Genomic DNA, 13470 nt, shown 5'->3' with positions numbered 1-13470 from the left:
TCACTTGTGGGGTGCCTCAGGGTTCTGTCCTCTCCCCCATGCTTTTCAACATTTACATGCAGCCACTGGGAGAGATCATCAGGAGGTTTGAGCTGGGTGTTCATCAGTATGCGGATGATACCCAGCTCTACCTCTCTTTTAAATCAGAACCAGTGAAGGCGGTGAAGGTCCTGTGTGAGTGTCTGGAAGCGGTTGGAGGATGGATGGTGGCTAACAGATTGAGGTTGAATCCTGACAAGACAGAAGTACTGTTTTGGGGGGACAGGAGGCGAGCAGGTGTGGAGGATTCCCTGGTCCTAAATGGGGTAACTGTGCCCCTGAAGGACCAGGTGCGCAGCCTGGGAGTCATTTTGGACTCACAGCTGTCCATGGAGGCACAGGTCAAATCTGTATCCAGGGCAGCTGTTTACCAGCTCCATCTGGTACATAGGCTGAGACCCTATCTGCCTGCAGACTGTCTCACCAGAGTGGTACATGCTCTGGTTATCTCCCGCTTGGACTACTGCAATGCGCTCTATGTGGGGCTACCTTTGAAGGTGACCCGGAAACTACAACTAATCCAGAATGCGGCAGCTAGACTGGTGACTGGGAGCAGCCGCCGAGACCATATAACACCGGTCTTGAAAGACCTACATTGGCTCCCAGTACGTTTCCGAGCACAATTCAAAGTGTTGGTGCTGACCTTTAAAGCCCTAAACAGCCTCGGTCCAGTATATCTGAAGGAGCGTCTCCTCCCCCATCATTCTGCCCGGACACTGAGGTCCAGCTCCGAGGGCCTTCTGGTGGTTCCCTCACTGCAAGAGGCCAAGTTACAGGGAACCAGGCAGAGGGCCTTCTCGGTAGTGGCGCCCGCCCTGTGGAACGCCCTCCCATCAGATGTCAAAGCAATAAACATCTACCTGACATTCAGAAGACATCTGAAGGCAGCCCTGTTCAGGGAAGTTTTTAATATGTGACATTTTAGTGTATCTTTCATCTTTGTTGGAAGCCGCCCAGAGTGGCTGGGGAAACCCAGCCAGATGGGCGGGGTACAAATAAGAAATTATTATTATTATTATTATTATTATTATTATTATTTATTATTATTATTATATGAAAATGATGTACAGATGGTATATTACACCTAAAGAAATGGCAAAAATGTACAAAACAGGTTCCAACAAATATTGGAAGTGTAAAGAAAAGGAAGGCACTTTTTTCCTTATGTGGTGGACTTGCAAACTGATTAAAAATTATTGGAATATGATTTATAATGAAATCAAAAATGTTTAAATTGACTTTTATTACAAGACCAGAAGCTTTTTTACTAGGCATTTCGGGTCAAGAACTACCAACAGAAAAGAAGAAACTATTTATGTATGCTATGACTGCGACTAGGATGCTACTAGCCCAAAGATGGAAAAGCAAAGAAATACCAACTAAGGAAGAATGGAGACAAAAACTGATGGAATATGCTGAAATGGCGAAACTAACAGAGAGACTCAGAGACAAAGACAATAGAGAATTTTAAAAAGATTGGGAATCATTTATGTTGTATTTACAGAAACAATGTAAAGAAATAGACTCATTAGCAGGGTTTGAGTAAACACTTACAATCAACAAAAATAAGTATAAAAGCTATAAAGATGTCAAAATTCTAAAAAATAATAATATAATTTATACATAGAATTCATATGAAGATATAAGAAAGAAAGCAGGGGAAGCCAATATCGGGGAAAACCAGAAGAGAAAGCTGAGGGAAGTCAAAGGGGGGGGGGGGGAAACCAGGGGAATGCTTTGTTTCATTTTGATGATTTGATATGTTGTAAATATGATAAAAATGTAAAACTTAATAAAAAATTTGGGGTGGGTGGGTGGGTGGGGGCAGGAGAATGGTGGACCTAGTCTGGCCATAGTCAGGAATGGCTCTGTCCCACCAAAAGCATCTGGATGTCTAACTAGTTCAATTGATTTCAGTGGGAGATGTAGCCTAATCCTATGTGTGCTTGTTCAGAAGGAAAGCCCATTATCTGCAGTGAGCCTTCCTCATAGGTAAGCATGCACAGGGTTGCAGCCTTACAAGGCAATCATAAGCCTATTAACTCAGAAGTAAACTCTATAGAAGTGAAAGGGGCTTAAAGGTAAAGGTACCCCTGCCCGTACGGGCCAGTCTTGCCAGACTCTGGGGTTGTGCGCCCATCTCACTCAAGAGGCCAGGGGCCAGCGCTGTCCGGAGACACTTCCGGGTCACGTGGTCAGCGTGACATCGCTGCTCTGGTGAGCCAGAGCCGCACACAGAAACGCCGTTTACCTTCCCGCTAGTAAGCGGTCCCTATTTATCTACTTGCACTCGGAGGTGCTTTCGAACTGCTAGGTTGGCAGGCGCTGGGACCGAGCAACGGGAGCGCACCCCGCCGCGGGGATTCGAACTGCCGACCTTTCGATTGGCAAGCCCTAGGCGCTGAGGCTTTTACCCACAGCGCCACCCGCGTCCCCTAAAAGCGGCTTGCGAAAGGGACTCCCGTTCCCATCGCCCTCGTTTTGCAAGCCATTACTGCCAGCTTAAAGTCCCAAATTCCGAGGCACGAAAGGGGCTTACTCCCTAGTAAATGTGCTTAGAATTGCGGTCTTACATGTGCAGGCTGCAATCCTGTACACACTTATCTGGGAGTGAGTCCTGTTGAAACAAATGGTGGCTGCTTCTGACTGAGCATAGGAATGTGGTTAGGTGCTTAAATGTAGGTGGATCAGGGCCAGTAGCTGGATAAAGTGATAAAGTTGATACATGCATGATGAAGAACCAAAAGACACGGGCTTCTACCCAGTTCAACTCAGAGTAGACCAATTGAAAACAATGACCCTAAGTTAGTTACATTCATTATTTTCAATGGGTCTACTTTGAGTAGGGGTAATATTGACTACAACTCATGCAACTCAACCAAGTTTCAAGGAAGCCCCAGTGCCTGTTGTGGCAGAACTGGGTGCAGACACCAGCGCGAGGAAGAGGAATGCAGGGGGAGCGCACCGCCCCTGGCAGTGCGATCCTGGTAGGGTGCCATCACGGCTGCCCCCCCCCCGCCTGCCCACGCTGGGTGCCACCCCCCTGCAGGCGGCATGCCCCGCCCCCAGGATGCACGCCAGCCCCAATCCGCCTGCTCTCCGCGCCCCGCCCCCCCCGGTGCCAGAGCATGAAGTTCCACCACTGGGTGCAGAGACCTCTAGAGATTGGAGACATTTTAATTTCTCCCCATTTCTCTCTCTCCTTTCAGTTTTAGGTTCGGTGTGCCACTTTGCCACATCAGTTTGCCATTAAAGGGAGGGGCAGCTAATGAATATCCATCAGCATTTTAGTGGCTGTTTCTCTTTATATGCATATTTTTCTAAGCAATTTTGCCTAATATAACACATTTCTGTATATCTCTAATATATACATATGCACATTTCTCCTTATTAATATTTTGCCATATGTATTTTTCACTTTCAATATCAATTTATGGGGGAGGGAGGTGGAGAACTGCAGCACAACATTTGGAGACTTTGCTGCTCCTCTGCAATGCAACACTAAGGATATTTTCACATGCCACTAAAAGTGATTTTTTTCCTTTAGATCATCTGAGCGTCTGTCAGGGGAAAATACATTCCTTCTCTGCTCCAACACTCAACCCAAAGAGTGTAGCTATTTGGCACCACTTATCCTTGCTAATTTGTTTCGTTCTCTTATTTGCACTCTTCTCTTTTATTTAATGCACAAATTTCTTCCTGAAAAAAATGTGCAGGCACAGTGATGCATACAAATGGAACTGCTTCTGCTCTTGGATGAGGGAAATATGTTCTTCTAACATAGTTTAATGGCAATTTAATTCTGCCCCCTCCCAGTCGCTGATCTGTGATCTGAAATTCCAACAGAGTGGTGCCATTAGAAGCAAGGATTCCAAACAGACCTGTTTGCATTGCCCCTGCTGCTGCATAGGCCTGATACCTGGTATTCTGGGGCACAGTCTAGCTTCTGCTACCGTGGTCTGTGGAGGGCCACTGGCAGGCTTCCCTCCCTGTCTCCCTGGGAGGGACCAGCCGAGCTCTGTCCATCAGTCACTGAAGCTGAAGCTGCTCCAGTGCTTGCTTTCCTCTGCCCAACGCATCCCCTTTTCCTTTTGTATCACGTCTATTGGATTGTGAGCCTTTAGGCAGGGGCTGTCTTTTAATATATGAGCAGCACTTGGAATAGATTGGGGAGTATGGGGTGTTAGGGGAGGGGTAGTACCTCTGGTGGGTAGTTTGTCCCCCTTTGGTCCCCATGCTGTACTCAGCTCTCACCTGTGGCTCCTAGAAGCAGTCAGCAGGTGACAGCAACCACCCCTTCGGTACTTCTTTGACTTGCTGATTAAACCAGGTGAGGGTAGCCAATGGCCCTCAATATTACCTTGGTCAGTTTATTTTTTTAAAATATACTTGAATACTCCAAATCCATAAATAGAATTAAAAAGTCAAAACAATGCACAACAAATGTATATACAATAAAAGCCAAATAGGAACCAAAATCACTGGCTAATTATAATATCAACCCCTCCTTTTAACTGTCTGCATAGGTTTGGCAGTGCAGAAAGCATTTTCAGAGAATGTTTAATGTTAATACGAAAGAGGCCTGACCCACAGGACGGGGGCAATAACACGGAAGGCTCCGTTTCATGACATCAGGCGAGCCTCACCAACTCAGGGAACTACTCCTATAGAGGATCTCGGTGCACAAGTGCGGGCACCAGGGGTCAGGCCGTCCCTGAGGCACCCTGCCCCTGGGTTGCTTTGAGGATTCATATAAGAACCTGGAACCTGTCTCAGTAGCCAATGGGCAGCCAGGGCGGCTGTTTTTACAAGGGCGGCACACATTGCCGGCTATCAACCTGCACCAGCAGTATAGCAGCCACAGTCTTCACAAGCTGGAGCTTCCAGACCAGGCGCAAGGGCAGCTCCATAGAGAGGGCATGGCAGTAATCCAGGCTCAAGATGGGCTTGCAGCGGTCAGACTATCCATGTCCAGGCATGGTCATGGCTGGTGGACCAGAAGAAGTTAGCAGAAGGCACTGCTACCCCAGGAGACACTGGAGCCTCTAGGACCCCTGTCCTCAGGGGCAGAGGAAGTGGGTGCAGTGGGTACAGGCCGCCCCAGGTGTCACCACTGAGGGGGGTGACAAAATGTCTGGCAGCACTCACCATGGGGCCTGCAATGCCCCCCCCCACGCTGCCCCAAATGGTCTGCCCACCGCCTCCACCTCAGCTGTAGGGCAGCTGAGTGGGAGGAGGCAGGCAGACTCCTCAGAGGCCCCATGGAGCATCCTGCCCCACCTTGCCCCGCCCCCACGGGTGACTGGCCCCGCCCCTGGGCACAGGGCACGTGCGCCGCCCCAGGTGCCCAATCGGCTTGCTCCGCCATTGCCTGTCCTCTCATTTCATTGCCACATTGTTGTGGTAGGACTTTGCAAGCGAAACTTGACAATGATCATTATAGCAGCAAGCTATGGGGGTGTTTCCTGCCCCCAAGTGCCTCAGATTTATTTTTAGCTGGGGAGGGGGTGTGGCTGAAAAGATGTAGAAGTTTGTTCTGCAGCTCAGATGAGATGCAAATTTCCAGGCTTTGTGCCTTCCCCTTCTTAGAAGTCCCCAGGCTCTTGCAAAGACCTCCATGTGAGAATGTGCCTTTTCCTCTAGAAGAGCAAAGAATGCTGCAGGGCAAAGTTTTAATTAACAAGAGGGCAATGCCAGTCCCGGAAGCATAAAACCTAATGCTGTTTGAAGCAAAGTAAATGACTTCACTCAAAATGCAAAATTTGCACTTTTCTTTGAACTGAATAACTCAACCGCTAATAGCACAACCTAGAACCACAGGCCAGTACAATTCTCCCATATACAGTACTTTCAGCAACAGGACCTGGTGCACCCATTTCATTTCTCTGGGCCTTTGCCTACTCTCCAGCTCTCCCAATTTGACAGAGACCATTTCAGCTTCCTGGGTGGCGTGACCTGGATAAATCACTCTCTTTACTTTGCCTTTTAGGAAAGACAAGTGTGACCTACAACAAACTGTTTTGAAAGGGGGTGGCTTTTACTTCTGCAAATATTAATGTCTCCCTCTTGTTTCCCAGTGGCTCTGTTTTGGCTCAGTCGTCAGCACTCACCACCCGTGTTTGCTATTAGGTTGAGGGAGTTTGACAATACATTAAAACATTATGGTTGATGTAGGCTTCAGTTTCCCAGCATTCGGACCCTTTCATTTTGGCTGCTAAAAGTTAAAATCTCTTTGAGTTTTGGGGCTCTGATGCATCTTGACTTGCATGCCTGGGCTCAGTGGCAGAACACCTGCCCTGGTTGCGGAAGGCGCCAGCTTCAACCTCAAGGTGGGGGTGGAGAACTGCTGCCAGTTAGTGGTGAGTGAGATGGGCCAATGGTGGAAGAAGGAAGCTTCTGGTGTTCCAAAGTGTGCAATGTGTGCACAGAAAACAAAAACAGGATTCAAGATGACCGTAACAGGTTGGAGAAAGGGGCCCCAAAGAACAAAATGAATTTCAGTAGGGACTATGGTAAGGTTCTGCAGTTAGGCAGAAATGATCAGATGCACAAACACAGGGTGGGGGACACCTGACTTAACAGGAGTGCACGTGAAAAGGATCCAGGGGTCTTAATAGGCCACAAGCCTAACATGAGTCAACCATGCGATGTAGCAGCAGAAAAAGCTAATGCAGTTCTAGGCTGCATCGACAAAAGTATAGTGCCCAGCTTCAATTATTTGAAGGGCTTTTCACATAGAAGGGAGAGCAAACATGTTTTCTACCGCTCAAACCAACTGATTCAAATTAACAAGAAAGGAGATTCCAACAAAACATGAATTTGGATTGTAAGAGCCAGTGCCGGATTTACGTATAGATAAACTAAATAAGCTATAGATTAGGGCAGAGGCGTACCGATGAGGGGGCGGTCCGCTTCGGGTGCCATCCTGAAGGGGAGTGACATTTTGGCAGGGGGCCCCGCCTGCGACCCCCAAGCCCATGAGTGGCAAAGCTTTGGCTCGCTGTAAGTGGCTCCTGCTTTGTCACTTTACAGGAGGGAGGGAGGGGCTGGGGACAGACGGGAGCCATGGCTCCATGCCCCTCCTTCCCTCCCCAGATTTCTGTAAGCGGCTTCCACTTTGCCGCTTGCCAGCTTCCACTGGGGAGGGAGGAGGACAGGGGAGTCCCCAACGGTCAGCCTTGACTGGCTGGTCCCCAACTGGGCGCTCCAGCCGAGCTCCCTGGCTTGTGGCAAAGCTGCTCCCCTGTCTCTCCCAGCCTCCAAAGCCCAGCAACATGCAACACACAAACACAAAGAGGAGCAAAGCTCCCCAGGCCCCTCCTCAGAAGAACACATTTGCTGCGGATTGGCGCCTCAGGGCTTCTCTCCCCACACCCCAAGTAGCCCATTCTCTTACATTCCCTACTGTTGCTTTAAATCGCAACTGACTTCGTGTCAGCACCCCCAAGCCCTTACTCTACCTCTCTTTCCCCTACTGTTTTGAGCCTTTCCCTCGCTCAAATTCATGGAGCACTAAGGGGGCTTTTCTCCATGTGTTTTGTTCTTTGCCTCCCTCGCTGTTTGTGAAGGGGGGGGGCTCCTTTCTTATTTCTTTCTTTGTGTTTGAACTAGCGGGAGAGCAGGCTTTTCATTGGCAGTATCACTTGCATTGCAAGCCCTGCATAAGTTATTCTTGTTGCTGCTGCAGCCATCCACAATTCCCTCGATGCTCCCATTGAGTCGCTGGGGCAGGCAATGTGCCACGTCCCCCGCTCCGGGTGGCAAAGCCCCTAGCTCCACCACTGGTTTAGGGCCCCACTCTCTTGGGGGCCCCCAAAAAATGTAAAGGCAAAAAAACTGGATGTACATTTCCAAAATATAAAATAAAAAAACAAATAAAATAAAACCAACATACAGCAACAGTGTTTTGTGTTGTGTGGGCTCCTATGATGTAAGTAATTTAAGAAATTCAACACAAAAAACAGTGACAAAGGACAGCTGGACATATAAAGGTCCCCATTACCTTCCGTAGCTTAGGGCTCCATCAAACCTAAATCCGGCCCTGATAAGAGCTGTTTGAGAGCTGATTCCTACATAGCAGGACTAGATGACTCTTGGGACTCCCTCTAACCTGTTGAGTCTATAAATGCTGAGGAACCATGTAGTCAGTTTGTCATTTCACCTGTTTGCTCTTTTTGAATTGTTGGTATATTAGAGGACCAAATATGATGCACTGCGTTGGCAGGACAGGCTCAGTCAGGACACCCAGCAGGGAAAGGAGAGTTGTCTGTAATACTTAATAGTGGGTAGGTGGTCTGCCAGTGATCCTGGCTGGGTACAAGTTAGGGACTTTTCTTACTAGGCAAGAATGCTTTTAGTTTCATTTGTGAAATTGTTGGAGGGTACATATTAAACACCTCCCCCCCCCCCCGCTCACTCTCCTAATACACAGTGCACATTCCAGGCAAAGCTAAGCACTTTTAAGTAGAGATGGGCAAATCTTTCTATTTCAATCTCTCTTTTTCCACATCAGTTTATGGAATTTATTTTTAGGTTCTCACGAAAATTCATCAACATTTTGGTGTGAATTTCTCAAAATAAGCACATTTTAAATGCATTTTTACCTAATATACACATTTTTGCAAGCTGCTTTCCCTAATATATATATGCAGCACTTTATGTACACTTTACCTTAAAAAATTAATGTTTGCACACATTACTTGAGTGGAAAACTGCACCGCAAAATTCAGAGAAGTGAAGGTTTTGAAAGAATGCTGTGTTTTGGGTCACATATTGAGCCAGGTAGTGTGAATTAAGTAAGTTTGCCTTTAAATGTGAACTAAACTGAACTTATTCCCCTACTCATACTTCTATGTCCAATTGATTTCTTTGGGAGTAAGTGAAACCCATGTGGAAGTCTCATTGAGATCAGTAGAAAATAATGAAGCACAGCTGGGCCAGGCCTATATTTTGTAACGATTCTGATGAGGGTAATCAGACAGTGCTCCTGAAGGTAGGAGTCTATCAATTGATGAAGATGATCATCCAAATGTTATAGACCAAATGGAGCAAATAGCACACAGACCTAGTGGTGGGAGGAAAAAATCCTTAAATAAGAGACACGGGGGAATGATTAATGGACTTCAATGTCTGTACACTAATGCGCAAAGCATGGGAAATAAACAAGATGAGCTTGAGCTCTTGGTACAGCAAACTAAATATGACATAATAGGCATCACTGAAACCTGGTGGGATAAGTCCCACAATTGGAATGTAATAATGGAGGGATACAATCTATTTCAGAGAAACAGACCAGACAAGAAAGGAGGAGGAGTGGCGTTATATGTCAGGGATGTGTATACCTGTGAAGAGATCCAGGATTTAGAACCTCAAAGCCAAAGTGAGAGCATTTGGGTCAAAATTAAGGGAGAGAAGAATAACAGAGACCTCATTGTGGGAGTTTACTATAGATCCCCAAGCCAAACGGAGGACATAGATGATGCCTTCCTGGAACAGATGGCCAAGCATGCAAAAGGAAGGGAGATAGTAGTAATGGGGGACTTCAATTACCCGGATATTTGTTGGATATCAAACTCAGCCAAGAGCATAAGGTCAAACAGATTCCTCACTGGCCTTGCAGACAACTTCATTGTCCAGAAAGTGGGAGAAGCAACAAGAGGAACAGCCATTTTAGATCTGGTCCTAACCAATGTTGATGACCTGGTTAGTGGGGTAGAAGTGGAAGGATCATTAGGCGCGAGTGATCATGCTCTTCTGAAGTTTACTATACAGCGGAAAGGAGCAGCCAAGCATACTAGGACTCAATTTCTTGACTTTAAGAAAGCCGACTTCATAGGGAAGTGCTGGGTGAGATCCCATGGACAGTAATACTAAAAGGAAAGGGAGTTCATGATGGCTGGGAGTTTGTTAAGAGGGAGATAGTAAAAGCACAACTTCAGGCAATACCAATGAGACGGAAACATGGAAGGTGCCTAAAGAAGCCAGGGTGGCTATCTAAAGAACTTTTAACTGGGTTAAGATTAAAAAAGGATGTGTACAAAAAATGGAAAAGGGGGGAAACCACCAAAGCGGAATTCAAACAAATAGCCAGCACATGTAGACACAAAGTCAGAAAAGCTAAAGCACAGAATGAACTCAGGCTTGCTAGAGAGGTTAAAAGCAACAAAAAAGGCTTTTATGGGTATGTCCGTAGCAAAAGGAAGAACAAAGAAACAGTGGGGTCACTCAGAGGAGAAGATGGTGAAATGCAAGCAGGGGACACAGAAAGGGCTGAACTCCTCAATGCCTTCTTTGCCTCAGTCTTCTCCGATAAAGAAAACAATGCCCGACCTGAAGAATTTGGAGCAAATGATTCAGCAGAGGAAACACAGCCCAGAATAACTAAGGAGGTAGTACAAGAATACTTGGCTAGTTTAGATGTATTCAAGTCTCCAGGGCCAGATGAACTGCATCCAAGAGTATTAAAAGAACTGGCAGATGTGATCTCAGAACCACTGGCAGTCATCTTTGAGAATTCCTGGAGAACAGGCGAAGTCCCGGCAGACTGGAGGAGGGCAAATGTTGCCCCTATTTTCAAAAAGGGGAAAAGAGAGGACCCAAATGATTACCGCCCAGTCAGTCTGACATCAATACCAGGGAAGATTCTGGAGCAGATCATTAAGCAAACAGTCTGTGAGCACCTAGAAAGGAATGCTGTGATCACCAATAGTCAGCATGGATTTCTGAAAAATAAGTCATGTCAGACTAACCTGAACTCGTTTTTTGACAGATTACAAGCCTGGTAGATGAAGGGAATGCAGTGGATGTAGCCTACCTTGATTTCAGCAAGGCATTCGACAAGGTGCCCCATGATATTCTTGTAAAGAAGCTGGTAAATTGCGGTCTTGACTATGCTACTACTCAGTGGATTTGTAACTGACTGACTGACCGAACCCAAAGGGTGCTCATCAATGGTTCCTCTTCATCCTGGAGAAGAGTGACTAGTGGGGTGCCACAGGGCCCGGTCTAATTCAACATCTTTATCAACGGCTTGGATGATAGACTCAAGGGCATCCTGATCAAATTTGCAGATGACACCAAACTGGGGGGTGGGGGTGGCTAACACCCCAGAGGACAGGATCACACTTCAAAACGACCTTGACAGATTAGAGAACTGGGCCAAAACAAACAAGATGAACTTTAACAGGGAGAAATGTAAAGTATTGCACTTGGGCAAAAAAAATGAGAGGCACAAATACAAGATGGGGGACACCTGGCTTGAGAGCAGTATATGTGAAAAGGATCTAGGAGTCTTGGTTGACCACAAACTTGACATGAGCCAACAGTGTGACGCGGCAGCTAAAAAAGCCAATGCAATTCTGGGCTGCATCAATAGGAGTATAGCATCTAGATCAAGGGAAGTAATAGTGCCACTGTATTCTGCTCTGGTCAGACCTCACCTGGAGTACTGTGTCCAGTTCTGGGCACCACAGTTCAAGAAGGACACTGACAAACTGGAACGTGTCCAGAGGAGGGCAACCAAAATGGTCAAAGGCCTGGAAACGATGCCTTATGAGGAACGGCTAAGGGAGCTGGGCATGTTTAGCCTGGAGAAGAGGAGGTTAAGGGGTGATATGATAGCCATGTTCAAATATATAAAAGGATGTCACATAGAGGAGGGAGAAAGGTTGTTTTCTGCTGCTCCAGAGAAGCGGACATGGAGCAATGGATCCAAACTACAAGAAAGAAGATTCCACCTAAACATTAGGAAGAACTTCCTGACAGTAAGAGCTGTTCGACAGTGGAATTTGCTGCCAAGGAGTGTGGTGGAGTCTCCTTCTTTGGAGGTCTTTAAGCAGAGGCTTGACAACCATATGTCAGGAGTGCTCTGATGGTGTTTCCTGCTTGGCAGGGGGTTGGACTCGATGGCCCTTGTGGTCTCTTCCAACTCTATGATTCTATGATCCACTAACTAAGGATCGAAAACACAAGTTTTGGCTTTCCAAGGTCTACCCTGCTTTGTTTTCCCCATGATATTCCTCATGCCACTGGAGCTCTGTTCACCACTGTGCAGGCCATAATGCTCTTATTTTTCATTCCCAGATGGCAGGCAGGGGATTTGATGGAACTCAGGTGTTTGCAGCCCTTTCACCCTTCAATACTCCCACTGGGTTTTCAGTTATTACATTTCTATCCATCATCTTCTTTCCAAGGCTGCTGCAGTGCGCAGCTCATGCTGCATGTAGCTGGCACAGCATTTCAGATTTTGCCCCCCCCCCTTTAAAGTGGCCTCCACATCCACTGAGATCAGATGACCCAATAAAACAATTTCCAGAGTCTCTTGTTTTTGCTGCTCCTCTGGGGCACCTGCCACATTGGCTCTTTTGTTTAGCCTAATTAATGTCATTTGGAGAGATTAGGTCAGAGCATGCCATCTTGCATCTATCTCCAATAGACTGTGCAAGTGAGCTGGCAATGCATGCAGCATTGGGTTGGGCTTAGAGTTTCCCTTCCTTTTCTGAAGAGGACTTCCTGGGCCTAATAGCAGGGCTGGTGAGCCACAGGCCACAGGTCCATATGTAGCCTCAGGCCAGCCTGTAGCAGAGTTGTGCTATGTTCCTGTGCCTCAATAGGGCAGAACTGCAGAAGCCTCCTCCTTGACATGCTGCTTTTCCACATGTGAGGAGGTGTATTGTTTTGTTTTTAAAATGGGGCATCCTTCAAGTATGCCATATCAAACAACATGTTTGGGTTTTCTTCCCCAGAGCCGGAAACATGCCAGCAAAGTTCGTCTCTACTATATGCTCCACCCACTAGATGGAGGCTGTCCTGCGAAGAAGCTGCGGTCAGAAAATGTGAGTTTTGTTGCTATATCTGTTAGCAGTTACCCAACAGGACTACAAAACACCTCTTAAAATGGATCGGGTCCAAGATGTGGTCAAGGTCGCCATCATCCTTTGGGGCCCAGAATGCACTATGCAGGAAGTGTGGGCATTCTGGGAGGTCTGGGTAGGATTCAACCTGTTCTATGAAGAACTAAGCCTGTTCGTGTTCTTGGAGACAATGTTCCTCGTGTGCTCATGGGGCCCTTAACAATGGCAATACCTTTGAAGCACTAAGCAACACAGGAAAGTGTAGGAGCATATATTGTCAGCTCAGCTATGAATTGGACACGTCTCTCTCCCCAGCTCTGGAGATCTGAATTACCATTGCCACCCTGCTGCTAGCAGCTGTTCATAATCTGAGTCTGAAAATCCTAGCTTTGTGGGGAGAAAAACCCAGGAGGCACAAATATATCCTGAAAAAAATTAATGAAGGGGTTGGTGATGGGGCCCCCAGTCTATGAACTGTTTGGACTTTGTGTTGCTGCCCTTCTTCCCTTCCCTTCCCTTCCCTTCCCTTCCCTTCCCTTCCCTTCTTTTCTTTTCTTTTCTTTTCAGGTTAATGATTTGG

The 13470-nt window shown here is 46.9% G+C and overlaps 1 protein-coding gene and 1 long non-coding RNA gene across 9 annotated transcripts in view; one reads left to right on the top strand and one right to left on the bottom strand.

Annotated features, from left to right (window-relative positions):
- ZMAT4 (zinc finger matrin-type 4) overlaps window positions 1–13470 on the top strand; it is a 185910-nt gene that overhangs the window by 90004 nt on the left and 82436 nt on the right. For all 6 annotated transcript variants that reach the window (XR_003707994.2, XR_003707992.2, XR_003707993.2 and 3 more), the window contains one exon: window positions 12783–12872. Coding sequence is in view for 2 of the 6 variants with exons in the window: in XM_028741512.2 (XP_028597345.1) it covers window positions 12783–12872 (90 nt within the window). In the remaining 4 variants the exon portion in view is untranslated. The remainder of the gene's footprint in view (window positions 1–12782; window positions 12873–13470) is intronic.
- The window catches only part of LOC114602829 (uncharacterized), a 42719-nt gene that overhangs the window by 6431 nt on the left and 22818 nt on the right, over window positions 1–13470 (bottom strand). The window lies entirely within an intron of this gene.

The sequence above is a fragment of the Podarcis muralis genome, chromosome 7 (assembly GCF_964188315.1).
Source record: "Podarcis muralis chromosome 7, rPodMur119.hap1.1, whole genome shotgun sequence".
Taxonomy (NCBI): domain Eukaryota; kingdom Metazoa; phylum Chordata; class Lepidosauria; order Squamata; family Lacertidae; genus Podarcis; species Podarcis muralis.
Note: the sequence above shows the minus strand (reverse complement) of the source record. Positions and strands in the feature narration are given on the sequence as shown.